Consider the following 27,283-nt stretch of genomic DNA (forward strand, 5'->3'; position numbering starts at 1 on the left):
ATAGAATTTTAATCAAGTCTTATGTTAAAGGTAAGAATTGAAAATGGATTAGTATTTTGGTTTCCTATCTATTGGACGGACATGCACACACACCCTGCTCCAGAAAAACCAGCTCTTCATACTTCTTCATACTTTCATTTTGTCCCTCTCAGTATCATTCTCTGCATATCTATGACGGTCTGTACTGTAAGGGATACTTCATCTGCTGTTTGTAGTTGATAGTGCACTTTAGTTGCACCTTTTACCCTTATTGTGTAATTTTTGGTAATTATAATAATTGACATATTATTTACAAAGACTATGTGATGGAGTGAATGAGAGGTGAACCGTTAAGGGAGAAAAGCGTAACATAAGTGCACTCCATTTACCATTTCTGTGATTTATATGTTGGGACTGCTTCATGTTACATGCCAACAAATGCATTTTAAAACAATCACTGTGAAAACTGCTCGTTGTCTGTGACACAGTGTCTGAAAAGAAATGGTATGTTTAATGGTGTGAGAACCGCAAACTAAAAATGAAATTTATCTCCATTCATCTTATATTTCTAATCCTTGGAAAATAAAACACAATCCATCTGCTTGTCTTGATAACAACCGACATAAATGTAATTTGGGTGAACTGACCCTTTACCTCCTTGTGCCCCGTGAGCGTAACTACTGAAAGGCTTTATAAAAAGGTATGTCTGGCCATGAAATAATGGAATATTATCAACTTTGCTATGTTTATAAATCCAGTTTGATAGGTAATAAAAATATAGTCTTCACAGGATCATATGGTTCCTGGTTATAAAGTGTGACATTGTCTTTCACTTTCGTCTACGGATAATATCTGGTATCTGGTCGCCCATTCTAATTGGGAAGGTGTGGGGACCAGCATACCCAGTCATTCACCGCTTGTGGGTGGAGCTCGCAGCCTGTGCGTCTGGAGGAACTGCCCTCATCCAATCAGCACAGGGCAATGCGTGAGTCACTTCCTTGTGGTTACTCCCTTATTTGGCAGAAGGGGATGTCCTTAATGACTAGGGAGGAAAATGGTGGAAAGGAAAGACGGCTTCAGTCGACAGAGTGATTCCAACTGTTTATCTCTGGTGAGTAAACATATTTCATATGATTGCTTTCTAATCTATAATCTGGAGGATGCGTTGCACTGTGTGATAACCTAGTCAGTTAGGACTGACTGATGAGTGTACAAGATGTTTGATTCATGTGCATGTTTGGGACTGTCAATCAGGAAATGAAAGAAAAGGGCTCTAATACAAACAAAGTAACCTTAAAGTTCAAGTTCACGGTGCCAAATAGCCACAGGAGTTTATTTGAATTGATAAAGACGATACAACAAACGGAAAAAAAGACCAAATAGGTTATAATATATATCTTATTTAGGCTAGGCTTTCATTATTATTCTTATTGCAGCATTTTAGTTATTGTATCGACATTGTGTATCATTTTTAGTTTCAAAGAGACCACTGTATGTTTCACTTGTGTTACTTGCCAATATATGCTGAAGATTTCTACAATCACTTCAATTAAAATGCACGACATGTAACCATTTGTTTATTTGCTGTCATTCTTGTGTTCCTATGAAGACACACCCACTGTGGTCAGAGGTATGTTTCCTGCAGGACAACATTGAGAAGGATGATTCATGTCAAAACTATGAGATAGATTTGTGTCCGTCTCAGAAACTAGTTTCAGTTTATTATAAACAATGTCATAAAAGGATTTCCCAAAGCACAATACTTGCTTAATCTTCAACTGAATGTTTAATTCTGACATTGGGGATGGCAAACATGTAACCATTGTGTATATTTTATGGTTAACTAAATATTGTGTATGCTGTTTGGACAAAATAAGCAATTCTAATTCATAACAGGTTAATCAATAACAAAACTATTGTTTACTTTAAGCCTAAGTTTGCTCCTCATGATGGAGCTCTGTGCCTACATGTGACCTGTTGCCAGTAACATCAGACTGTAAGATGACACCTTCTACAATATGGCTTTTGTGCAGCAGTTGGTCACATGTGGGCTGTAGTGCACATGCCAGCAGTTAGAGTTAGCCATGAGCTTCATTTTTAGGGTATTGCAAAGACCCTCTGTGACCAATGATTTAGGTAAAGCTGTTAGACTGTGGGCAGAAGATGAAGCTACTGAGCACAGATTGAGTCTAAAAGACATACTAAATATATTTAAGAGATATTTTAAACATACTGTGTTTTTTTTAAAACTCTCCAGCCTCCAGACTTCCTTTGAGTCGAACATTATTGTGGCAGAGGGAAAGCAGCAGTGATGGCTGATGCAGAAACGATCAAGAAAACTGCAGTCAAGGTGCTGTGCTGCGTGGAGAAGGTGTCCTCCTTCGCCTCCTCCATCGACCCCATCTTTGGCATAGTCTCCTCCCTGATTGGGGTGGCTCGCAAGGGCCTTATTGAGGAGGAGGGCCACGCACTCGACAAGGAGTTCCAGCCGCTCAACACCAAACTGGAGACCATCTCCGCAAAGAACCACCAATGCTTGAAGCGGATCCGCATCGACGAGGTGAACGAAACCTATGGCAAGTACGAGGAGTACATTAAGCACCAGTACACTGCCTTCAACAACATGGTGGCACAGGTGAAGAAAGATCCAGACAACACCCGGCGCCACATGGAGGCCTTCGAGAAGATTTATGAGAGGGACAAGAGCGACATGAGCCTGGATGTGTACTACCGTGGTGTGATGGGTACCAAGCTGCTGTTCGGAAGACCCCTGCTCAAGGTGTACCTGGACAACTGCGACGGCAACCGTGAGGTCATGGAGCGCCGCTGTTCGCACATCACCCACCTGTTCCACATGGGCCTCATTGCCCTCATGGCCTACACAGCTGTTACGGAGGACGATGAAGACGAGGTGCGGGACAAGTGGGCCAAGAGGGTGCAGGACATCCAGGAGAAGATGGAAGAGGTGCTCAGTCAGTGCAAAGACAACTCGTCCTGAACATGGGCCATCAGCAAGGACACTGTCGACTCCCAGCTGTGGACCAATGAAAAAAGACCAAATAGGTTATAATATATATATTAATTAGGCCAGGCTTTCATTATTATTCTTATTGCAGCATTTTAGTTATTGTATCGACATTGTGTATCATTTTTAGTTTCAAAGAGACCACTGTATGTTTCACTTGCCAATATATGCTGAAGTTTTATACAATCACTTCAATTAAAATGCACATATTCTGAGTCGATAAAGTTGTATATTTGTGAATCCATTTCATCCACACTAAAACCAAATGTCTATATAAATAATCCATTTACCCCCCCCTCCCCTTCTTCTATAAATAACACATGCTGTTAAATATGCACATAATGTTAAACCTAGTGACACAAAACCGCTTTCAAGATGGCACACATAAACAATAAAAACTACTTGATTCCATTCCTTACCTTCAATGTTTAATATTACACGTGGTAGAAAGATGCCTGTCAACAGGTACTACGGAAGTAGTAAAATAAAGATAATAATAATAATAATATTCAACTTTGAACTTGTGTCAATAAAGAGGAACAATAGAAAACTCTCACCAAAATCAGGAGCGTTAATTAATACAGATATACCCTATCTTTCAAAAAATGTATTTCACAAAACCGCAATCATTTAAAGGGAATTTAGCAAGTAGATTCATTAATGCAGTATTAATGCTAAAAACCTGCAACGACAGCGCTTCCGCACCGAGTCCCCCTCCTCACCGCCAGAGTCCTCTGTTGTCCGACGGGGCTCGCTGTCATGAAACGTAACACGACTCCTCTGTGTGTGTGTGCGGCTCTGCCCCGAGTTTCCGTAGGCAGGCCCGCAACTCCACTGCAAACCAGACACCGACTCTGGGAGTTGACCCATAGCCGCCTCGTGGCTGCGGACCGGTCACGTAAACGAGCTGAAACTCCCCGGGAGCCGAGAGCAGCCGTGTCGGGTCTGATTGAGGGGAAAGTCGCGTCGCTTTCGGTAAGTTCCCTCTGCTCAACGAGCGGAAGAGCGGCGATGAGGAGCGTAGCATCCCGGCTACAGCTGCTGCGGATCCCGTCCAGAAAGTTCATCGTGTTTATTGTGGATTATAATAATAATAATTATAACTGATTTGATACAGCAGACCGGGGTGTAGTTTAAAATATAGCTTATGATGGACTTGGGGTGAGAATAACTGTTTGTACACAACAGAGTTTGGTTTCCGGGGCGTAACCTCCCCCTGAACGCAACAAGTTGGTCTCAGAGCTGATGTGCGACACTTGCGTCTTTGAAGAGTGGCTCAAACCAGATACTAGTGGCATGCATTAATATAACACTTTTGTAAAACATGCTATAAACGTCTATGGTGTCTTAACCACATTCACAAGGCCATCGCAGGTACCATAAACCTTTTTTAAAGTATCACGGTCGGTTGTGATAAATATTAATATTTGTAATGTATTAGAATCAGATGCACCTCAACCAACAGCTGTGCTGTTGTGTTTCAGGGATGCCTCTCCACAGCATCTGGCCCTTGTGCAGAAGGTTTGGTCGGGACTGAGAAGGAGTCAGCAGCATGGGCAACGAGGACACCCTGGAGGATGTGTTCGTTGCTGTCATCCGCCCAAAGAGTCAAGTCAGCCTGAGCTCAAAGGAGTACAGAGCCAAAGCCTACGAGGTAAGTGTGCCGGCCTCAACAGATAAGCCACGCATTATTCATATGAAATCTAAAACACAACAAAAAGGGAAGGGACATTTTCTTTCAAATGACAGAAGCTTAATATAGTGTTTGTTAGTTTAAAACCGCTTTGTGTAGTTACTGTACAGCTGTCAATAATCAATACTTCCTTGAACCACCAACATTATGAATAGTGACATATAGTGTCTAAACCCATTTCTAACTCAGTTTCTATGTTGCCTCTGGGTTCGGCACAGATCCTGCTGATTGAAGTGCCTTTGGAGGGGAAGGAGAAGAAAAGAAAGAAAGTCCTCCTGGCCACAAAGATCCAGGCAGCAGGAGACAAATCCAAATCCATATTGGATTATGTTGACGAAACGATCAGACCGATATCCAACAACCAAGGCTTCATAGGTGAGAGCGGGATGTATGTGGCATTCGCACTCATGCACATTTCTAAGACTGCTGAGTGTCGTTGACACCAGTGGCTCACAACCTGTGTGGCTCTTTAAAAGTGAAGGAAAAGCCTACTCAGAACCCCTTGTTGTCACAGGCTGCACGTGTTTGAGTTGACCTCTGACCTTGGGAGTCACTGATGTAAACACCATTTGGGGATTTCAGGAAAGCGTGTGGTGCATATGAAGAAATTCCCGCTTGATGGAGGAAAAGAGGCCTCGCTTTTTGTTGTGCCAGTCAGTGTTAAAGGTGAGCAAGAAATCTAAGAGTCTGTCTCACTAAATTGATGCGTAGGATATTGTAAACCCCAGTTTACATACTGTATATTAATAAATCACTCTGCACAGACAACAGCAAGCCTGTTTACGGCGCCGGGAGCCCGAGCTTCTACTGCTTCCAGGACATCATGCGGGTGTGCAGCGAGACCAGCGCTCACTTCTGCCCCATCACCTCCAAGATGCTTCTGGCTTTAGACAAGTGAGGACGCGTTTGAGAAGACGGTGTTCTCGGGAAGAGACCTTTGGGGACGCCGAGCTTTAACGTTGCCTTCTTTGACCTCCGTAGATGGCTGGCGGAGCAGCACACTGTGCCTCACGCCGTCCCCGCTCTGTTCAGACCAGCACCCGTTGAGCGGGTGAAGACCAACGTCAGCAACCCGGCCTACGGAAGCGAGGGCAAACCGAGCGACGAGGGTCTGCACATGGGCTACACTGCTCTGGAGATCAAGAGCAAGATGATGTCCCTGGAAAAGGCCGACATGTGCATCCTCAACCCGCTGTACGGCTCTGACCTGCAGTACACCAACCGGGTGAGTCGGGTTCTTTTAGAACCAGATGATCCGATGCAGAAAATGGATGTGGAGGGGACATGTGTGATGTCTATTATCAAGGGAGACTGGTCGTCTGAAAGGTAGACGTGGACTTGGAAAATTCGATTTTCTTTGCACAGTGACACTAAATCAGCCTCCCTTTTAAGTTATTGTCTGGCTTTTCGTTTGCAGGTGGACAAAGTTATCATCAACCCGTACTTTGGGCTCGGGGCGCCCGACTACTCCAAGATCCAGATCCCCAAGAGGGAGAAGTGGCAACACGGTCCTAACTGTGTGGCAGAAGACAAGTGAGGAATTATCCTTTCAACCTCGTTGTCACTGTCACCTCCTTAACTTCTGCTCCTCTTTGTGCCTCATTTCTGTGTGTCACTGGTTTGCTTATTACCTTTTTAAAAACGGTTCCCCTTTTCTTCTATTTCTTTCCATCTTCAACATCATGCAGTGTAAAAAGAAAGAAAAGAAATGCCTTTTTGAAATAATATGAACGAAATGCTCTGCAGGGAGCGTCAGTGGGTGGACGACTTCCCCCTCCACCGCAGTGCCTGTGAGGGAGACACGGAGCTGCTGTCTAAGCTCCTGGACAGCGGTTTCTCCGTTAAGCAGCTGGACAGCGACCACTGGGCTCCCGTGCACTACGCCTGCTGGTGAGTCCGGCCCTCAACTCGCAGCACAGGCGAGAGTCCGAAGCATCCGAAAGGGGCTTATCTTCTTGGATTCTGGGTTTGTCTCGTTCATGATGACTTTTGATCAAATTTGAGTGTGGTTCCACCCAGGCACGGCAAAGTCGAGGCCACCAAGCTGTTACTGGAGAAAGGTAACTGTAATCCAAACTTGCTGAACGGCCAGCTGAGCTCTCCTCTGCACTTTGCGGCCAGAGGAGGCCACGCGGAGATAGTGCAGCTCCTGCTGCAGCACCCCGAGATTGACCGGGTACGAAACGTGACGCGACACTGCATACTTTGCAAAAGACGTACAAAACATGTGGATTTGTAATCTCAGTAAAGCATAAACAAAATCAGTAAAGAATTTTTAAAAAATGATTGTACAATTGTATATCTATTCTAGAGAGAGAGAGAAAAAACATTGACTGTTTTCCCTCAACTACTATTTGTATTTACTTGCATAACATAAATATCATGATAAACAGGAGGCATCCATTCGACATTAATGTGTGTTTACAGCTTTTACAACCAATTGAATAAGTGTTTTTCATCACACTAGATGTATTGTAAATTAGATTCATGGAGTAACTGCCATATGTGGCTAAATTAGACAAAAACATGTTTGAAATTTAAGGGTGGAAGACCAATCACCAGTAAACACCAATTGACTTTTCCCACCACCAGCACATAGAAGACCAGCAGAAGAGATCCCCCCTTCAGGTGTGTGAGGAGAACAAACAGAACGAATGGGAGGAGACGGTGAAGCTTCTGCAGCAAACCAGCAGCAAACCTGTGAGTCACACGTCAGACACTTTAATTACTGTATTAGTATTGAAAACATGACGGCCCATTGCTACGCGAGAGCATTCCTGCGGACCATTTGTCCGGTCTCATCTTTGAAGTTATGACGTTGTGCACATGTGTTTATGTTTTCTATGAGTTCTGCATGGTTTATCTCCATAGTGAGAGCCTTTTGTGGCAAGAGACACTTGTGAAGTTTGTTTTTACTTCATCCAAACTCACACACTCCCAAGTACACTACGCTTCTCCATCAGTAAGGCTTTTGTTTTGTTTTAGGAATTGTAATTCTCTAATTGAAGTGCTTACATATATTAAACTGGTCCATCTGGTGGGAAAAGAAAATGTGCTGGAGGGGCATGTAAATAACTTCTGTGGCTCTCTGCTGCTCATCGAGCTGTGCTGCAAATAAAAATAATGCATTTAATTGTTCAACAAAGGGCTAAGCCATCTGACTTAGTTTTGTTTGTGTGCTCCACAGTATGAGAAGGTGCGTATCTACCGCATGGACGGCTCGTATCGCTCCGTGGAACTGAAGCACGGCAACAACACAACGGTGCAGCAGATCATGGAGGGCATGCGTCTCTCACAGGACACCCAGCAGTACTTTACCATCTGGATCTGCTCAGAGAACCTCCGTGAGTTCACTCGTGTGTCAGAAAATCTCTCATTCCTCCTCGTGAGCGAACACCAAGAGGACATTTTATCTCTTCAAAAAAATTATAGGAGAAAAGTTCGATCAGATCTCAAAATCTTTGTGTCTTTCAAGTTCAGACTTTTTCAACACAATTAGCCTTTTTGGGTGTAATTGCTGCAAAAAAAGAAGACTGAGGTAGCACTGGTGTGCATTTTGTGTGTCAGACCTGCAGCTGAAGCTGTACCACAAGCCCCTGCAGCACCTGCGGATCTGGACCGAGATTGTGACGGACCTGACGGTGCTGGATCCTCAAAGGGAAACGCCTCAGCTTTTCCTCCGCAGGGACGTCCGGCTGCCTCTCGATGTTGAGAAAAAGGTAGCTCAATTTGCTTTGTTCGAGAAGCGGCCTCGACACATGTTCGTTAGTAACTGCTCACGCTTTTGTTCCAGGTGGAGGACCCTCTGGCCATCCTCATTCTGTTCGACGAGGCCCGCCACTGCCTCCTGAAGGGCTTCTTTCCTGCTGCGGACAGCAAGCTGATAACACTGGCCAGCCTCCTCCTGCAGATCATCTACGGCAGCTATGAGAGCAAGAAGCACAAGCAAGGGTTCCTCAAGTAAAACACTGTTCCAACTCACATTTGAAACCTCATATTGCACGGACCACTTTTACGTTAACGTGAACCTTTTTGCTGAGTTGCCGTGTGACGCGAATAAAGCTGCCGTGTTTTGTTTTCAACAGTGAGGAAAACCTGAAATCAATTGTGCCGATATCCAAAGTGAAAAGCAAAGCGTACCACTGGACCCACAGGATTCTGCATGAATACAAAGTACGCCGGAAGTCTTCGTTGTAGAAATTCTTTAAAAAAGACTTGGAATGAAATCCCACTGCTGGCTTCATGGACAGGCGGTTCTCTCCCTCTCTGTTTCAGGCCCTGAGCACCAGCGAGGGGGTGAGCAAAGAGATGCACCACCTGCAGCGACTCTTCCTGCAGAACTGCTGGGACATCCCAACCTACGGCGCGGCCTTCTTCACGGGCCAGGTCTACACCAAGGCCAGCGCCAGCAACCACAAAGTCATCCGCGTCTACGTGGGGGTCAACACAAAGGGGCTGCACCTCATGAATATGGAGACCAAGGTATCGTCACCTTTTTATTTGAGGTTTCAAACTACAGCTAAACACCACATTTCCTCATCTAAAAGTGAATTACATTTATTAAAACGAATAATGAAAGACCTGCCATGTTTTACTCGGTGTAAGAACTGAAAACAGGATATACTATTCTTCATTGTTCTTCACTTATTCCCTCTAATTAGTAAAAACATGTAAAAATCCACAGAACATTATTTTAAATTCTAGTGAAGGTCCCAAAGTTTTGTTTGGCTGAATTTGGGGGGAAATGTATAGAAAATGATGTACAACACATCTAGAATATCTCCATTTGTTTTGAAGATTTCACTTCATTTATACATTATTGGAGTAATATATTAGCATTATTTTATCATCACTTTTATTTAAACATCATATAGCCTCAATGAAGAGTTGAAATGAGCCGATACGGAATTTATGTAAAAATGGTTAGTGACGAAGCTAAGGTAGAGAGGCTTGTTGTTTCAATTTCGCACAAACTTATAGATGGATTAGTTATTGAATATTATTTATGATATACTAAAAATAAGTATAAAAACGTAAATGTTGTTTTCTTCTTCTTCCAGGTCCTCCTAATCAGTTTAGAGTTTGGCACATTCATGTGGCAGCTTGGGCACGCCGACCAGTACTTCCAGATACACAGTGGCGACAATAAAATGAACTTCATTGTGCACACAAAACAGGTAACTCTTCCAGGACGCTTGCAACATTTTTAAGATGGCTCAAAAGTTGTTTTCAGAATAATGTATACAAATAATAATTGTCACTAGAGTGCATTTTTATAAAGCTTGATATTTTGATGCGGGCTCCAGTTTACAATGTTCACATGATGAAATGATGTTAAATCATAAACACCGTCTCACTTGTGTTCATCGTTCCCTGACAGGCTGGCCTTATTGTGAAGCTCTTGATGAAGCTGAGTGGACAGATGACACCAAATGATAAAAGCGTGACGGACAAATATGCCTACGGCTGAAAGGCTGAAACCTCAGCTGCCATTGATCACCGTGCAGGTTTTTCCCATGGACTCAACTGACTGCAGTACTCCAGGGCGAAGAAGTAAGAAGACAGTATCTCCACAAGCGCCTCGTTTTGTATATTAGGCTTAACCTCACATTGTGTATTTTGACAAGTCATATATTTTGAGTTCATGTAAATATGTTTATTTAATGTTGTTTTAATAAACTGATTTATGAATGAGGCTGTATTGGGAGTTTGTGTCGACAAGTCTGAACCGCATTATGTTTTATTCATATAATGAATTAACTAGAGAGATTATTAACTGAAGACTTAAGTTTTATTCCTTTGAGATATATATAAAAGATAATATAAAAAAAAAGATATATATAATATAATATATTAGATCATATTTAAAAAAAGATATATATATAATATAATAGATCATATTTAAAAAAAGATATATATAATATATTAGATCATATTTAAAAAAAAGACATTTATTTATATATATATATATATATATATATATATATATATATATATATATATAATCTAATATATTATATATCCTTTTTAAATAGTATCATATATATATTATATTATATATATTTATTTTTAAATATTTTTTTTTATATTATCTAATATATTATATATATATATATATATTTTTTTTTAAATGTTATCTAATATATTATATAATTTTTAAATCATATATATATAAATAAAAGTTAATATAAAAAAAAAGATAAGATAATATTTATATTATCTAATATATATATATATATATATTCTTTTTAAATAGTATCATATATATATATATATATTATATATATTTAATTTTAAATATTTCTTTAATTATTATCTAATATAATATAATATATATATATATAAGATAATATTTTAAAAAATATATAAAAATAAATATATATATATTATATCTATATATATAGATATAATAATATAATATTAGATAATATTAAACAAAAATATATATATAGCAGAGAGCGTTCTACAAAATATATATATATATTTTCTTTTTTAAATATTATCTAAAAATTTCAATCGATTGCGCAGACAATGTGTGTGCTGCTGGAGTGACGACATATAGCAAGACATCGGTTCAGGCTCCGGCAGCCAATCACAGCAGCGGCTTCTTGACGGACACGCGGCCAGCAGCCAATAGACAGCCTCCGTTGGTCAGGCGGGGGCAGGGCGAGCGTTGACAGGTAGAGCCGGCAAGGAAGCGTTAATATCAGATGAGCTGGACTTGTATCGGCCGTCGGACCTGTGCAGTCGGGCTCTAGTGGGACTGCTGCTCGGAGAGGATTCACACAATGGCTTTCCACTTGTATGAGTTGAGCAGTCGCCTGCTCGGGGACACTGTTGGGAAAATGAACGACAACCTGACCTCGGTGGTGCTGGCAGCTTCTGTCATCACTCTCACGCTGGGATACATCTCCAAGCTGCTGCTCAAACAGTCCTCTGACGACGGCAGTGATCTGGTAAGTTAGACAAACGTTAAAAAGTGCCCCAATTGTCCGCTTGTATTCATATTGCACTCTTATCGTGTTTCTTTTTGCAGAAATATCCACCATACATCCCCTCCAGCATCCCCTTTTTGGGCCACGCCATTGCATTTGGGAAAAGCCCCATTGAGTTCCTTGAACAGGCTTATGAAAAAGTAAGTGTTGCAGCAGGAATGACAAGAATATGATATAAAACTAAATAAATGTAGGCTCTGGACTGTTATATTATATCTAATATGTAAATATTAAACCTTGAGAATTTGTTGTATACCAAATGATTCATCAATTGATCGAGAAAGTACTGGGCAGGTTAATTGGCAATGCACATTAGTGTTAGTTTCAGCCTCATGTTGCGGTTTGCCCAGTGAGACCAGTTGTTTATGAACAGGAAATAAAATAAGACTAAATTCCATTTAAATAAGTCTTAGAAGCTGGAAAAGCTGACATATTTGAAAAAAAGCCACCGAAGTAGAGGAGTTAGATTAATAGTCTTGCAACCTCTCATATTTCTGTTGTCATGACCCCCCCCCCTCGCGTGTCTGCTGTCCACCCACAGTACGGCCCTGTATTCAGCTTCACCATGGTGGGCAGTACATTCACTTACCTGCTGGGCAGCGACGCAGCCACGCTGATGTTCAACAGCAAGAACGAGGACCTGAATGCAGAGGACGTCTACTCCAGACTGACCACTCCAGTGTTTGGCAAAGGAGTAGCTTATGACGTGCCGAACCCTGTGAGTAAAACCACGTGTACCAACAAATCCACACGGGTACATTCAAGAAAGTCACTTCAGCAACAGAAATAAGATCCAACCGGGGGGGGGACCACCCCAAAATAGCCTGAATATTGCAGCTATAATGCATAATTTCCTTCATGTGTTGGTAGATCTTTTTGGAACAAAAGAAGATGTTGAAGACCGGACTGAACATTGCTCATTTTAAGGAACATGTGAAAATCATCGAGGCAGAGACCGTCGAGTATTTCCAGAGATGGGGAGACAGCGGGGAAAAAAGTGAGATCCTTCACAAATAACTTGGATTAAAACACTGATATTACAAATGACATAATTCCCTTCCTGGTTCTGACTGGATTAACGTTCTTTGTTTCAGACCTGTTTGAGGCCTTGTCCGAGCTGATCATCCTGACAGCCAGCAGCTGCCTTCACGGGAAGGAGATCCGCAGCATGCTGAATGAGCGAGTGGCGCAGCTCTACGCCGACCTGGACGGAGGATTCAGCCACGCGGCCTGGCTCCTGCCCGGCTGGCTGCCGCTGCCCAGCTTCAGGTAGGACACGTCTGTGGTAAAGAAAGACATCCTTGAAAAGAAGCTGGCGCGATGGCACAAGAGAAGTCCAAAGTTACTGGAACAAGTCAAAGAGGAAAAACGCATCCATACAGAAACGTGATTGCGCACCATCCCACCACATTTGATTCAATAATAACCCAAATGTTACTGTTTTTCTTTGGTTAGGAAAAGGGACCGAGCTCACAGAGAGATTAAGAACATCTTCTTCAAGGTGATTCAGAAGCGCAGGCAATCTGCAGAGAAAGAGGACGACATCCTGCAGACCCTCATCGATGCCACCTACAAGTAAGATAGACACGTCAAATGAGCTCATGCTGCTGGATCACATTTGTGCCTTTTCACATTTAATTGCATTGTTAAATGACCTCTAGACAACATTTCTTAACCTTTGTGACTCTTTCGTAAGCTACAGGAGGGTAGAAATGTCTGAATTTCTTTTTTTCTTCACTGTACGTCATATAATACTTTTATTTAAATCTATAAGCGAAAGGCAACTGAGCTGAGGGTCTTTTTTTCTGATCTGGTAAACCACATTACATTATACATATAAGGAACTTGTTAATATTGTCAGAAGTGGAAAAGTGATAAACAGTGTTAAGTGTCTGTCGCTAAAACTCAGGAAATAGTCTGAACTGTTGTTTGTAGAACGCTCTCTGCTAAAATATTTAAAACACGGTTACGGCTCTTTGAACGCTCATCAGTTCTGAAAATGACTTTTGTTTACTCGTCAGAGACGGACGACCCCTGAACGATGACGAGATCTCGGGGATGCTGATTGGTCTCCTCCTGGCGGGTCAGCACACGTCCTCCACCACCAGCGCCTGGTTGGGGTTCTTTCTGGCCAAAGACAAAGCTCTGCAGGAGCGCTGCTACGCCGAGCAGAGGGCTGTGTGTGGAGAAGGGATGCAACCCGACTTTGATCAGGCAAGGCAGATTTCACAGTTATTTATTTATTTATTTATATATATATATATATATATATATATATATATATATATATATATATATATATATATATAAATAAATAAGTCACAATGTCTGCACAGTGACCAAACAGGAGGTGCTCCCCTCCTGGTTGAAGGTGCTTATAACGATCATTGTGTGACGTAGTTTACAGGCCTCTGCAGTTACTTTGATCGTAGTCAATAACACGACAACAATCGATCCAGATCACACTTTCTTAAAGGAAATACAGATGTTGCATCAGAACAGGCCATCTGCTGCCTTCTGACTGAGTAGCAGCTGATGAGAAGAACAGATACGCTTCAAATGCTTTCCACTGTTGTAAGTAAGCGTTCCTCAGAGTAAACTAATGACCAGTCTGTTAATCCTTATATTGTCCTGGTGTCGTCCTCAGCTGAAAGATCTCAGCTTGTTGGAACGCTGTTTGAAGGAGACGCTGCGTCTCCGCCCACCCATCATGACCATGATGAGGATGGCTCGCTCTCCACAGGTAAGAACACCTGCCTAGTGTGTGTTTTTGGGATATTTCTTTTAAGTACTTAACATCCGCTAAGAAAAAATAGTTTAACCCTTTTCTTTTGAATGCTCCATTTCTCAGCACAGCTTGTGTTTTTTTTCTTCTTCTCCTTCATCCTCTCAGACTGCCGCTGGGTACACCATCCCTGTGGGCCACCAGGTCTGCGTCTCCCCTACTGTCAACCACCGTCTGCAGGACACCTGGGTGGAGAGGATGGAGTTCAGCCCCGACCGCTACCTCAACGACAACCCTGCTGCAGGGGAGAAGTTTGCTTATGTCCCGTTCGGAGCCGGTGAGAAATTAAATTAGATTACATTAGATGTTCCTTCATTAGTCCCGCAGTGGGGAAAGTTGCAGGATTACAGCTACAGTGCACATGAGACATACAAAAAAATCAAATAGTCACTTTTAAGTTGTTTCTCAATAACTAACATTACCAAATAAATTGCCAATTGTGTACCTTAATCCATAAGATGCAGTTAAAACTCCTGTGCTTTCACAACTTGTACTTCAGCTGGTGGTCTACAGCACATTTTTTTATATTAAAACTGGAGTTCTGTCATCTGTTCTTCAGGTCGCCATCGCTGCATCGGGGAGAACTTCGCCTACGTCCAGATCAAAACCATCTGGTCCACTTTACTGCGCATGTACCACTTTGACCTGGTGGACGGATATTTCCCCACGATCAACTACACCACAATGATTCACACCCCTCACAACCCCGTCATCAGGTACAAGCGGAGAAAACAGTGAGCGGCGAGGAGCAAAGACACGAGGCGACTGTCCAACATCCTGAGTGACTTCCTGCCACTTGAATTTAGGAACATTTAGATGAACACGCTCTGCTTCAATGCCCAACCGTTTAGTTTGTGTGCTTCTTTCAGACCTACTTTCCCCTGAATGTCAACCATTGTTGAACCTTGTGTTTCCAGAGACGACTCTGACTTGAACACAAATGCTAATATTCACAATGTGACTTCTTCAAAATGGTCAGAAACGAGGTTCCTTGATGGAGGGGAAACATCTGAGTGATTGGAGCCCAGTGGATAACTTTAAAACCAAGCAGTGTCTTACATCAGTCAGTCCATATTCTACATTTGTTTGGGTGGAAGCTTGAGGGTTTTCTCTGCAGGTATCCAGAAGACTTCATCATGTCTGTGTCACAAGACAGACAAGTTCATTTGCGGCCTTTAAACAAAAAAACAAAGCTTAACGGCCCCGTTTAAGCCGCTGTAAGCCCCAAGTGCACAGAGTCTGACTTAAGAATCAGCCGTTGTGGGATGACGCCACTCACAGATCTTTTTCCTATCAACAATGTTTTAAATCTTAAAATTAACTAAATGAGGACGCCATCTTTGAATGAAGTGATTTAAAGGTGACCTGTGCTATTTAAGAACTGTCCACCTGGACCTCGTTGAGTTAACGAGCGCACGCTGCTTTGTTGTCGACGGGACTTAAACTCTGTAAAATGTCTTTTCTCATCAATAATATTGTGTTTGTGACCTTTTGGTTCAGTTCGTCCTTTTTGTGATTTGTTATTTTGTCCAAGAAGAAAAAAACTTTGTTCAATAAAGAAACTGGGGAAAATACTTTATGCCAAATTTAATGAATAACTACGTTTCGGTACAGCAACCCGTATCTTTTAGTCAGTGGACATAAAGAAGAGCTAAAAAAAAAAAAATACACATCTCTTTCAAATAATGTATTCCTCTTTATTTCAGTTTTTGACAAAATACCCATAAAATTCAAAGCTCCTACGCTTTACAAAAATACGTTCTCTACAAATGTCCTCCGTAGTCCGTCTGGCCTAAACAAAACACAGTGTAGTGTAGAATATCCCGTAGCAGCCTCCTTAACGATAAACCCAAACATTCTCTACATAACGCTCCACCCATACAACACAATAACATATAAATTAATCACAAGGTCTTAAATTAGCATGAGACAAATACACATGATTGCAGTTCATCCACAACACAGAGGCTGATTCATTTACAAACATTGCTGTTTTTCAAGTGCTGGCGACAAAAAGCCTGAATACAACATGTCGTACACTAATAAAAAAATGTGTTTTGGTCCACATGGAAAGATACAGTCCACACCAGAATGATAGAAAACAGCAGAGCGCTCAGCACGAGAAAAGGCAACTTGAGTTTCTTCAAGCCAAAGTAACATGACGCCGTCTATCTTCTCAAGCCAAAGTGCAATTGAGCATATGAAGAAGCACCTGCGGAGAGAATGAAAGGTAGTTATGTAAATGTGAGCGTCACTTTATAGAGTTAAGACAACAAGAAATATTGGGATACCGCACAGTAATTGATGGACAATCAACACACATTTTATAAAGCCAAACATTTTGTTTGTGTGAGAAAGTGTCTCAAAATGCAGCTGTGATTATCAGGTAAATATAAACTTTGGTATCAGAATCAGAATCAGAAACATTTAATAGCCAACTAGGTTTACACCTACAAGGAACTTAGTGTGGTGGGTGGTGCAACATAGGACATCAGACATAACAAGCAACAACAGTAGCCAACAAATAAACAATTAACAAAGTGCAGACGAGACATGGAATAAAATGTAAAATGTAAAATGTACAGTGTAAGGTATACACAACATTTCTATGTCAGGGGCATTCCTCTTAGTACAAAAGCGTAACGCATGCTGGTTCCTTGTTCCCTGACTGACTGTAAGCCGCTCTACCTGATGTCACACTCCCCAGCCGCCTCTGCAGCGCCTCCAGTCTGGAGATGTAGTCAGTGAGCGCTCGGTCGGGGTCGTAGCTCTGCAGGTGGGAACAGGTGAGAGCTCCGTGGTCTCCGGCCATGTGAAGCCTACACAACACAGATCTTTCGATATCAGAACTGACACAATACGTCACTATAAACATTATTACATTAATATCAAATGTGTATTTCCAAAATGAGTATGTCAATTTAAAAGGAATGCTAAAATGCTAAGAAAAGTCAGACATTCGGGCTGATAACTTTATAAACTCATTTTCTAGACTAATCTAGATATATAATGACAGCGATTGTTAGTTTCATCCCCTTTTCATGCTGCACCTGTGGTGTGTGGAGGAGACAGCCGATCGGGGGGATTCCCGTCCACTTCTCCCCCTGCCGCCGGAGACTCCTCCTGCACTTCCTCCACTTCCTCGTTCTCTGTACATGTCCTCGCTGCCCGGGTGAAGGTACGGTGAGTCTCTCACCTCTGTACCCGAGAGAGGAGAAGGAAACATTATATCGTTTCCTTCTAAAGATACTCTACCTTGTAGAAGTCAAACCTGACGTGTTTTGCTTACCTAAAATCTGTCCTGCTCCGTTCTTGTTCACGCTGCAGGAGGTTGTGGAGCTCCTCCCCGTCGCTTTGTGCCACCGCTTCACTAGGAAACGCATTCTGAGCAGAAGATGGGCAGGTTTTACTTTTGAAAAAAATGTTTTGTAGATCACTGCATATACCTCTGTTGTTAAAGTGGCTATCTTAAAGATTTAATTTAAATAAAATGCAGAGGAAGGTAACACAATGGCGATGGAGCTCATAGCTCGCCGATTAAAGTTTTGCAATATTTGAACATTTGCAGAATTACACTCTGGGTCTGTTTCAATTGAATTTTTAATCAAACGCGACTGGAAATCTTATGGATTGCCACTTTACCATCACGGCACACCATCCCTTTATTCCTAGTGTCGTTTGTAGCTGCGATAGTGGAGAGAATCTGCAGTTACTCTGCGCATGTGCCATACCCCCATAGCCCAAGACCGTGTCCCAGCCTTCCTTTAATAGACATGAAGACGTTTTGAAAAGCACAACCCAAAAACTAACACAGAGCTCCGGCTGCCTACCTGGAGAGGGCGATAGAGACTCGGACGACAGAGCGGAAGCGCATCAGCCCCCGGTGTCGCTGGCTGAAGGCCTTGGGGCCGGGGAGCGCCGGCCGGCCGCCCATCCTGGAGAGGAGCGACAGCGTGGCTTCTTCACACTCCTGGAAGCCGCCCAGCAGTAACAGCAGATACTTCTTCTGGTAGATCAGAGCTTTGCGGAAGCTTTCTGACCTCAAGTACTTCCCGTACATCCTCTGGAGGCAAAAGGAAAGAAGTTAAATCCTGCGATGACACTACAAGCAACTAACTAGCAGCTCCTCAGATATGAGCTGAATTACAGTGCGTCCGGAGCAGTTTCTAGCTGACCTTCAGTGCAGCATTGTCAGCCTCAGATCCCGTTATCTCTCGCAGGGCGTCGGTCCTGATCTCTCCTCGGAGTCGGGCCACCTGGGCCTGGGCCAGAAGTAAAGCTTTCTCCAGACGGACTTTCTCTCTCGTCCAAGCCTCCCGCTCCTGGGAAAGTATCATACCTGACGAGTCCGCCTTCGACACAACTCTCCTGTTGCTGAACTGCAGGACGAAATGAAACAATAGAATTTAGTCTGAGTCTTCTGCATGGAAGTGATGAAAAGAAAAAAATGAAAAAACTAAACTAAGTTTACATTTGAGCTTTCCACATCAGGGTCTTTCTAAGGACCCTGATGTGCTCAATCAAACTTAGTTTTTCACCTTTCATGTTTTCAGCATTTGTAATAACAATATCTGTATAGCCATCTCAATCAGTAGTATTTTCTGCCATGCACTCACACTGTCGCCTGATCCCAGTCCAGCCTGCCGGTAGCGTCGGAGCTCTTCCTCCAAGCGCAGCGTGTGGTTCCTCAGATCGTTCTTCTCTTCGGTGAGACGGCTGACAAAACCTGTCAGCTCGGCATTCTGCCTCAGCAGCCGCTCCGTCAGGGAGTTGGAGGAGCTGGTGGTGGAGCCTCCCACTAGCAGGGGGACACTCTGCTGGTGGAAACACACAAGCAGTCACAACCGTGTGTGTTCCCGTCAGACGTTCGGAAAAACAAACAAGTTGATTGGAGCTCATCAGCGAAGTGGAAATTCTTCTTTTTATCAAAATGTGTTACTTCTGTATATCATACATTTAAACTTAACTCGGACACAAAATCCACAAATATTAAATAAAACATTAGTAATATACAAATATAATATTATAAATATAAGTTCCTGACCTCGGGGGCGGAGGGTAGACCTGGAGATTGCTGCAGCATAGTGATGACCTCATTAACATTGGACTGCACCAAAGATAACTCTTCACTGTCGACCTCTGCAGTCAGCCTACACACACACACACACACACACACACACACACACACACACACACACACACACACACACACACACACACACACACACACACACACACACACACACACACACACACACACACACACACACACACACACACACACACACACACACACACACACACACACACACACACACACACACACACACACACACACACACACACACAGGGTTAATTCCATAAGGCTATATTCGACATGCATATAATAGGACATTTATGGTTATTATGCGTTACTGCTATTAAGACTGTATTCATACTGTGCAGTTGTGGGTGTAGCAGAACAAGCGGTTAATATCACCGTAAACAACTTATTAATGTTAATATAAAAATCGGAATTACCTGCCCGTATTCTGGTTCGCCATGCCGCGGATCTTGGAGGAAATGAGGTTGAGTTTGTCCAAGATCTTGTCGACAACATTTCCACTCTTCTGCTGGAACACCCAGTCTTTGGTGCGGTTGCTGGACTCAGCCTGCTGTGTGAGAAATAACAGCACCGCTTCAATAAGAATGTCCGAATCAAAGCACTATTAAATAAATACTTATATATTAAGAGTGTGTGACTAGTTGACACTCACACTGTGGCCATCGGCCTGAAGATGTCCGCTCTCCTCCCTCCCGCCTCTCTGCCCCGCGAACTGGTTCAACCTCTCCTCCAGTCTCTCTTTCTCTCCTTCGAGACTCGTCCTCCTCCCCATCTCTCTCTCCAGCTGCTCCTGGGCCTCAGACATTTGCGCCTCCAGCCTCTCCAGCTTGGCCCGAGCCTCCAGCAGCACCTCCTGGTCCCGTCTCGACCTCTGACTCCCCAGAGTCAGCTCCTCCTCTTTCCGTACCACCTCGAGCTTCTCAGCCTCCACTTGACTGAGGAGGTGCACCACCTGGATGGAAGATGAGGAAGAAATACAGACTTGAGATCAAAAATAATTTTACTAATGAGGAAAGATTTTACAAATAGTTTAATACAAGACATTTTGACAATGACTAATAATATAATACATTTTTTGATCCCCCATCTTGTGGCCAATTCTTGAAAAGTCATCCCACCTGTGCATGTTTGTCATCCAGCTCCCTCTGCAGTCTTTCCAGCAGACTCCCTTCCTCGTGGTGCCCCCCCCTATCCTCCTCGACCCGCTGCTCACTGGAGGAGCCGCTGTCTGAGGACACACCCGTCCGCAGCTCCCGCTCCCTCCCCAGCGCAGTGCTCATCTCCAGGGCCTTGGCTCGCTCGGTCTCCAGCTGGACCTGGAACTCCTGGAGGCGTCGATGGAGGCTGAGACGCTCCTGGTCGGTTTGCTGGGAGAGCTGAGAGGAGTGCTGGCGCTCCTGTTCCAGGGTCAGGGTCAGCTGGGCCACGTGGCTCTTCTGCTCCTCCAGACTAAGGTTCAGGTCCTTTGGAGGAAAACGAAAACACACTTTTAGAATGACCTCTTCAGTCTAGCTGGCTAAGAAAGGGAAGGATGAGATGGGAATCTAACACTAGCAGATGTGCCTCTGCCCAAGTTATCTATTTATTCTATTTAATAGGGGAACATATCAAAACATTTATAAATTCTGTTACAAATAAAGAAGAAAGGCAAGAGATATAATGTATATAGGACCATCTCTGGTTAGCTTTCAAAATGCCCCCTGTGTAAAGGCTCCTACCTCCAGTTCTTCTCGTTTACTCTCCTCGTTTTTCCCAGTTCGACACTTCTCCTTCTCCACGGTCCACTGAAGATCTCTGCTCTTCTTCCTGTCCTCAGTCAGCTGGTCGCTCAGTGTGTCCACCTCAGCAGCCTTCTGCGATACCTCTGCCCTGTTGACACATATATTAATGAGTTTAGCTGAAATGGATACTTTAATCATATTGAGCTGTTTTAGGGGTTTTAAAGTGAGGTTCCTTAAAATTAAGCAGTTCAGATTGGAGATAAACATTGACTGAAGCAAAGGTTAAAGCATTGGTTCTCCAGAGGACCCAAGATGGATCACCACATGATTAAAGGCTCAAGAAAGTTCCAGAAATGCCTGGGAACTTTGTTGCATGGATTTAGCACCCTCTCTCTATCTCTCTCTCTCTCCGCATGTGTCTCAGCTGTGGCTCTACTGTAAACACAAGATGACTCCAGTTGTGTTGGTCACACGTCTGTAAACCTATCTGACCTGAGCGTGTCCAGCTCTTGGAGGTGTTTGTGCTGAGCCTTGAGCGTCGTCTCCAGCTCCAGCTGAGTCTGAAGCAGTTCACTCTTCAGCTCCTCCACCAGCAGCCCATCTGCCTCCGCTGCTCCATCAGCTCCTCCTCCCTGCTCCTTCCTGCTACGCTCACTCCCCGATGACGCAACAGGTAGAGCACCTAAGGGACAACAATCAGACAACATCAACATCAGGACGTCCTAACCATTGTGAGAAAATATCAAAATATGCTTGGAGAACATCAGTAGAGTGATCTACCTTGATGAAGCTGCTCGAGTTGACCTCGGAGCTGATGAATCTCAGAGATGAGACTGGACCTATCCGCAGTGTGGAGCGACCCCATCGCCTCTCTGTGCTCGGTGTCCTGGATCAGGATTACAGAAATGTGGTTACTGACCAGAACAAATCATAATCAAAAGAGAAGAAAGACAAGAGAAGGTTGTTTCTGCCCATAAATATGCAGATGTGTGTCTTATGTTGGGTAAAAGCCAAACATTGAAATAATCTCAAACGAATCATTGAGCAACTTAAATAAATGACACTTTTACTACTACCACTACTTATGTGTGGTGCAAACCCTACAATAATAATTAATTATGAAAAAATTAAATAAAAAGGATATAGATAATAGTAATTCTTTCGGACCTGTTCAGCCAGTCTGCGCTCCAGCTGATTGAGGTGGATGATGGCGTCGCTGGTGTCCAGCAGGTCCAACTGGCTGTAGAGGGCGCTCTTCAGCACGCTGCGCTCCCTCATAAACACCTGCCGCACGGCATCCAGCAGCGCCGCACGCCAGTCCACGCCGCCAGACTTCTGAAGCAAGTCAGAGACGCACAGATAAAGACACAATCGCACACAGAAGACGAACGGAAAGCAGTGTTCTGTGAGTACTGGTGGGGGTTCTTCTACCTGTGTTTCTCTGTGTGTCTGCATCTGGGTGATGAGGCCTTTGAGAGACTCTACAGTCGCCAGTAAGGCATCTCTCTCCTTCAGCCAGCTGGGGACGTCGACCTGGCTGCCCGGCTCGCCCTCAGTGAGAGGGAGCTCCGTCAGAGAGAGCACCTGCATGCCCTCCTGGTGCACCTCGCGCAGCAACGTCTAAATACACAATCATGTTGTTGGATTTACCCCCATTTCTTTCATCACTATAATAATAAACATTCCAATCATAATTCAGTGTAACTATGCATTGATGAGCTCTAGTCGTACTTTGATGCGGTCAGGCAGTTGATCGTCGGTCTCTCTCCTCGCGCCCTCTGGGGTCGACCTGAACTCCTGCTGCAAGTGTGGGAAGTCAAACCCAGTCCGCTGGCTGTAGTCTGAGCTGCTGTCTGCAAGATGAAAAACATTTCCTTTAAAAAAAACTTCTAAAAACGGTTTTGGGGTATTCCCAATACGAATAGAAGCGTGTGAAATGACAAACTATTTTACGCATCTGAAATAAACAGTGAGGCAGAAATAAGAACAGATGAGAGGACGACTCTCTCAGGACTATGCTGTCTATAGAACTCTAGAACTATAGATTATTTCTGTAGATCTCAAAATGCTTGGAGAATGTTGGAGAAATAAAATGTTATCATCGTCAGTTGTCTTTATTTCTAGGTCAGTGGGGGGATCATAATGCTGGAATGAAAAGAACTTAAACATTTGAAGCAGTAACGTAAACAGAGGAGTTGGTGTGATTGTGCTGCATCAACTACTTGTTTCTTACCACTTGTGTAGCCATCTTTGAACAGTGACGTGGGACGGTCTTGTCTTGATGACGGGGCCTAGAAAAGATTAAACATCATTCAGATCTTTCTTTCACTGTATCACTCAAAATGACCCGAGAATGAAACACCTTAAAAACATAGAACTACTGTTGATTTATATGCAGATACAATTAATCAACTAGTCGTTTGACAGAAAATTAATTACCACCAATTTTAATAATTGCTTTATCTTTAAGGCACTCATGTGCTAAATATTTCCTGGTTTCTATATTTTGCATCAATGGACATTTGATATCTTTTGGTTTTGGACTGTTGGTTGGACAACATTAGCAATTTGAAGATTTGACTTTAAGAATACAGGCTTGGCATTTTACTCCAGTTTCTGACATTTTATGGACCAAATGATGAATAAATAAATTAATAAAATAACCATTAGTTTTAGCTATTTTTCCTGCCCTCACCTCTGTGGAGCGCAGCTTGTCGATGACCGCTTTGAGGGCCTTGCACTCGTCCTCCAGAGCCTGCGTGTCCCGACGAAGGCTCTCGCTCTCTGAAATATGCCGAGCCTCCATGTCCAGGATCTCTGCAGCGTGAAGCTCCTGCATCTGTACAATCTTCTCCTGGAACTCTCCGATCACCTCCTCAATCTCGTCTTTGTTTGCAGACTCGCTTTCCGGGTCCAGGTCGGACATTTGGAGAGGTTCCGTCTGCGTGAACGAGTGCGCCACCGCCACCTGTTGCTGCTCAGAGCTGCTGTTCAGACGAGAGCTGTGAGATTTGTTGGACGACTGGCTGGAAGGGGCAGAGTTTTTCCTGGAGATAGATGGTTTATCTTTGGCGCTGCTTCCTTTACCAGCCGGCTGTTTGCCTCCTTTCCTTTTCGGTTGGGTGGTGGAGGAGGAGGAATCAGAGGAGATGGGCTGAGGAGAGGGAGAGGGAGCTGGAGAACCAGAATCCACTGTCTTCATGCAGGCGGTTCGTAGCTCCTGGAGCTCCTCTTTGAGCTTAGAAATGGAGAGCTCACGGACGTGTAGTTCATTCTGTAGTTTCTCATTGTGCTGCCGCTGGCTGTTGAGCTCTTGTTTGGTGGTTTCCACATTCTTTCTCATCTCCTGGAGCTCCTCTTTGAGGTTAGAAATGGAAACTTCGCGGACTTGGAGGTCCTCCTGAAGTTTCTCATTATGCTGCCTGTAGATATTGAGCTCCTCTTTGGTGGAAGCCGCATCGTTTTTGACCTCCTGGAGAAGCTCCGTCATGTCGGCTCTGCTTTCTTCAGCTTGTACCTTGGATTGGACAGATGGTCAAATACTACAGATACAGGCAAGCAACACATTACTTTTTCATCAAAAACAATAGAAAAATTAAGTTAAAACATTTCTGACTCACTTCAACAAGTTCTCCTTTAAAAGGTGAGAGATGGTAATTTCCCGCTCTACACAGTTGTATGTAATTAAAATGTGTTTAAAGAGGAGCGTAGACACATAAATAATATCATATTTGACTGAGTATGGATGAAACAAGAGTGGACACACTTAAAGAATAGTTCAATACGAGTGAAGTACGGATTTATTTCAGCTCAAATCTTCTCAAAATCCCAAATATAAAATTTCAAATTATCTATAAAATGACAAAAACATTTGAAATAAAAAAAACACTACGTTTGTGCAGAACTGAGGTTTCTACACTTGAATGTCACTGAGCACCCTAAGACGGGACAGGATTGTTTTAATTTGAAATGTCCCACTGGCTGTGTACCTGCAGCAGCTCCTGGAGCTTGTCCAAGCTCTCCCTGCAGCTGTTCAGCTCCTCTTTGGCAGCAGCTGCCTCCTTTTGAGCCTCCAGTAACTCCCGCTGAAGCTCAGACATGTTGGTCTCCTCAGGGCCGCCAGATGATACCTAAAGCCAAATGAAGTTTAAATATTTGACAAGACTTTGTATATAAAAAAAGGAAACTGTAGTTTCAACTGTTCCTACCTTTTGAAGTTGGCCTTTTAGTCTCTCTATTGTAACGGTTTTGTCCTGGAAGAAAAGCACATGACGGTCAGTCTCACCAAAGATTATAAACACTCTGGAAGAACACTAAAAGAGGCAGTCACATACTTGGAGCTCCTCCTGTAGTTTGCTGCAGCTCTGTTTGTAGCAGTCGAGCTGCTCTTTGGTGGCCGAGGCCTCGTCTCCAACCTCCTGCAGCTCCTGAAGAAGCTCAGTCACAGCAGCTGGCTGACCACCAGGAATTGATGCCTGAAAAAAAAGGTCAAAGATCCAAATTTATGAGAGCTGTGTTGGACAAGGGACTACATAACATAAACCCGACAATTGATTACAATGACGGTTTTCAACTAGCTAATCATTATTACGGGTACAGAGATAATTAAAAAACATGCTCCAATAAAAAAACAAATGCAACTGTAAAAACAAGATTCATTTTCTCATCTTCTAATTTAGATGAGAAGATTGACACCACTGTTGTGTCGCACGCTAAATATGAAGCTGCAGCCAGTTCGGTTAAGAAAGCATAAAGACTGAAAACAGGGGGAAACAACTGCACAACACACTTGGCGTTATGTGCAGGATATTTTCTAGACCGGGATTAAAATATTGAGCTATTCCTCTACGACTTATTGGCCAAACTCTTACCCCCACAGCAGGCAATGTCCTCTGGTGTGTCCTGGCCTTCATCTGACTGAGCAGATCCATCAGCACGGCCAGCCTCCTCTCGTACTCCAGCACCTCCTCCTCAGAGCTGGAGAGCAGCTGCTTCTGGAGCTCCTGGTCTTTCTGCATCCCACTGAGTCCCACCTCCAGCTCCCGAAGCCTCTGGGTCAGGTGAACCACCTTCCCTGTGGGAACTTGTCTCGTTTGACCAACTCCACCGAAATCCATTTGGGGAATACCGAAGTCACCAAAGTCATAGATGTTTGACTGCACATTTGGCTCAGCGGGACTCTGATGGTCCTGGTTTTCTTTGGATCCTTGTGACTGCTGTTGCTGGAAAGCCTCCAGTGTGGCTTGGCTGACAAGAGCTGAAGCCAGTTTCTCCCTCAGATTTTCCTCCAGATTAGAGACCCTCTGTTGGAGACCAGCTGCAAAGCTTTTCGTTTGCTCCACGAGGAGGAGACAGTGGCTTAACTCGCTGTCCTTTTCACCGGCCTCCACCTTGAGCTGCTGGATGCACAGGTCCAACTCTTCCACTCTGGATGTTGCACTCTGCTCTAAAGCTTGTACTTGAGCCTGCATTACCACAAGGCCTGCAGTTTTCTCTCTGAGAGCATCTTCAAGTTCACCCCCTGAGCCCTCCATTTTTTCACTTTCAGCTAAAGCTTCTGCGCTCTCTTTCAGGTGCAGGTATGTCTCCAACAGCTTACTGTGCTTTGTTTTGAGAGTGTTGATCTCTTTGGTGGCCAGGTCCATTCTCTGCTTCAACTCATCGTATTCCTCTTTGCTTGCCCCACATACGGAGCTCTCCGCCTTCGTGTCCTCGTCATCCTCTGTGGCTTGCTTTTGCTCGATATTGGCCAGCTCCTGCTGAAGTCTGTCTATGACTGCATTCAGTTGGTCAAGCTCCTCCTCCTTATTCCTCTTCAAGCGCTCTTGTTCACTCCGGTGGCACTCCACCTGGGACTCAAAGTCTTTAATCAGCTCATCCCTGTCGTCAATTTCCTAAAGAAAAATGTGCAGATATTCTTAAACCATAAAAATGTCAGATTTGAGGAGTCCATAGCTGTCCCGCTATTCGGATAAACCTCT

At 43.6% G+C, this 27,283-nt stretch overlaps 4 protein-coding genes and 1 long non-coding RNA gene across 12 annotated transcripts in view; 3 read left to right on the forward strand and 2 right to left on the reverse strand.

The window, feature by feature from the left end:
- Positions 1-988: 988 nt before the first annotated feature.
- Positions 989-3,224, forward strand: rpz2 (rapunzel 2). The gene is made up of 2 exons (XM_034544992.1): positions 989-1,090; positions 2,237-3,224. Exon 2 carries the CDS (start codon positions 2,291-2,293, stop codon positions 2,975-2,977), a length of 687 nt encoding a protein of 228 aa, XP_034400883.1. The 5' UTR covers positions 989-1,090; positions 2,237-2,290; the 3' UTR covers positions 2,978-3,224.
- LOC117738867 lies at positions 1,279-3,800 on the reverse strand. 2 transcript variants are annotated; one of them, XR_004610135.1, is made up of 3 exons: positions 3,687-3,745; positions 3,424-3,472; positions 1,279-3,013 (listed from the first exon to the last, which is right to left on the reverse strand). It is a non-coding gene; the product is annotated as an uncharacterized LOC117738867 (long non-coding RNA). The 2 variants fall into 2 exon arrangements; XR_004610134.1 differs by lacking the exon at positions 3,424-3,472 and having other exon boundaries at positions 3,687-3,800.
- krit1 (KRIT1 ankyrin repeat containing) lies at positions 3,766-10,392 on the forward strand. 2 transcript variants are annotated; one of them, XM_034544990.1, is made up of 17 exons: positions 3,766-3,979; positions 4,489-4,658; positions 4,916-5,072; positions 5,280-5,363; positions 5,462-5,591; positions 5,679-5,922; positions 6,115-6,230; positions 6,444-6,587; positions 6,717-6,873; positions 7,290-7,397; positions 7,885-8,041; positions 8,265-8,416; positions 8,491-8,657; positions 8,783-8,870; positions 8,973-9,179; positions 9,758-9,874; positions 10,078-10,392. In XM_034544990.1, the coding sequence occupies exons 2-17, from the start codon at positions 4,557-4,559 to the stop codon at positions 10,165-10,167; spliced, it is 2,220 nt and encodes a 739-aa protein (XP_034400881.1). In that variant the 5' UTR covers positions 3,766-3,979; positions 4,489-4,556; the 3' UTR covers positions 10,168-10,392. The 2 variants fall into 2 exon arrangements, with proteins under 2 accessions (XP_034400881.1, XP_034400882.1); XM_034544991.1 differs by lacking the exons at positions 3,766-3,979; positions 4,489-4,658 and having other exon boundaries at positions 4,955-5,072; positions 5,212-5,363.
- Positions 10,393-11,346: 954 nt separating this feature from the next.
- LOC117739398 (lanosterol 14-alpha demethylase) lies at positions 11,347-16,051 on the forward strand. Its single transcript, XM_034545783.1, has 10 exons — positions 11,347-11,653; positions 11,734-11,832; positions 12,234-12,410; positions 12,563-12,689; positions 12,787-12,961; positions 13,148-13,267; positions 13,714-13,906; positions 14,340-14,435; positions 14,586-14,754; positions 15,037-16,051. Exons 1-10 carry the CDS (start codon positions 11,486-11,488, stop codon positions 15,213-15,215), a joined length of 1,503 nt encoding a protein of 500 aa, XP_034401674.1. The 5' UTR covers positions 11,347-11,485; the 3' UTR covers positions 15,216-16,051.
- A 102-nt stretch (positions 16,052-16,153) lies between these two features.
- akap9 (A kinase (PRKA) anchor protein 9) overlaps positions 16,154-27,283 on the reverse strand; it is a 57,069-nt gene continuing 45,939 nt past the window's right edge. For 3 of the 6 annotated variants that reach the window (XM_034545779.1, XM_034545782.1, XM_034545777.1), the window contains 23 exons: positions 26,174-27,196; positions 25,637-25,777; positions 25,511-25,555; positions 25,292-25,432; positions 23,998-24,819; positions 23,536-23,593; positions 23,034-23,155; positions 22,734-22,922; positions 22,470-22,637; positions 22,083-22,188; positions 21,795-21,984; positions 21,300-21,450; positions 20,700-21,044; positions 20,234-20,533; positions 19,998-20,131; positions 19,522-19,627; positions 19,094-19,294; positions 18,653-18,856; positions 18,308-18,540; positions 17,767-17,861; positions 17,528-17,675; positions 17,166-17,296; positions 16,154-16,689 (listed from right to left, as the gene is read on the reverse strand). In XM_034545779.1, the coding sequence (XP_034401670.1) occupies positions 16,646-16,689; positions 17,166-17,296; positions 17,528-17,675; positions 17,767-17,861; positions 18,308-18,540; positions 18,653-18,856; positions 19,094-19,294; positions 19,522-19,627; positions 19,998-20,131; positions 20,234-20,533; positions 20,700-21,044; positions 21,300-21,450; positions 21,795-21,984; positions 22,083-22,188; positions 22,470-22,637; positions 22,734-22,922; positions 23,034-23,155; positions 23,536-23,593; positions 23,998-24,819; positions 25,292-25,432; positions 25,511-25,555; positions 25,637-25,777; positions 26,174-27,196 (5,097 nt within the window). In that variant the 3' untranslated portion in view covers positions 16,154-16,645. The remainder of the gene's footprint in view (positions 16,690-17,165; positions 17,297-17,527; positions 17,676-17,766; positions 17,862-18,307; positions 18,541-18,652; positions 18,857-19,093; positions 19,295-19,521; positions 19,628-19,997; positions 20,132-20,233; positions 20,534-20,699; positions 21,045-21,299; positions 21,451-21,794; positions 21,985-22,082; positions 22,189-22,469; positions 22,638-22,733; positions 22,923-23,033; positions 23,156-23,535; positions 23,594-23,997; positions 24,820-25,291; positions 25,433-25,510; positions 25,556-25,636; positions 25,778-26,173; positions 27,197-27,283) is intronic. The other 3 variants (XM_034545781.1, XM_034545780.1, XM_034545778.1) reach the window with 3 other exon arrangements.

This window comes from Cyclopterus lumpus, chromosome 11, assembly GCF_009769545.1.
Source record: "Cyclopterus lumpus isolate fCycLum1 chromosome 11, fCycLum1.pri, whole genome shotgun sequence".
NCBI lineage: Eukaryota > Metazoa > Chordata > Actinopteri > Perciformes > Cyclopteridae > Cyclopterus > Cyclopterus lumpus.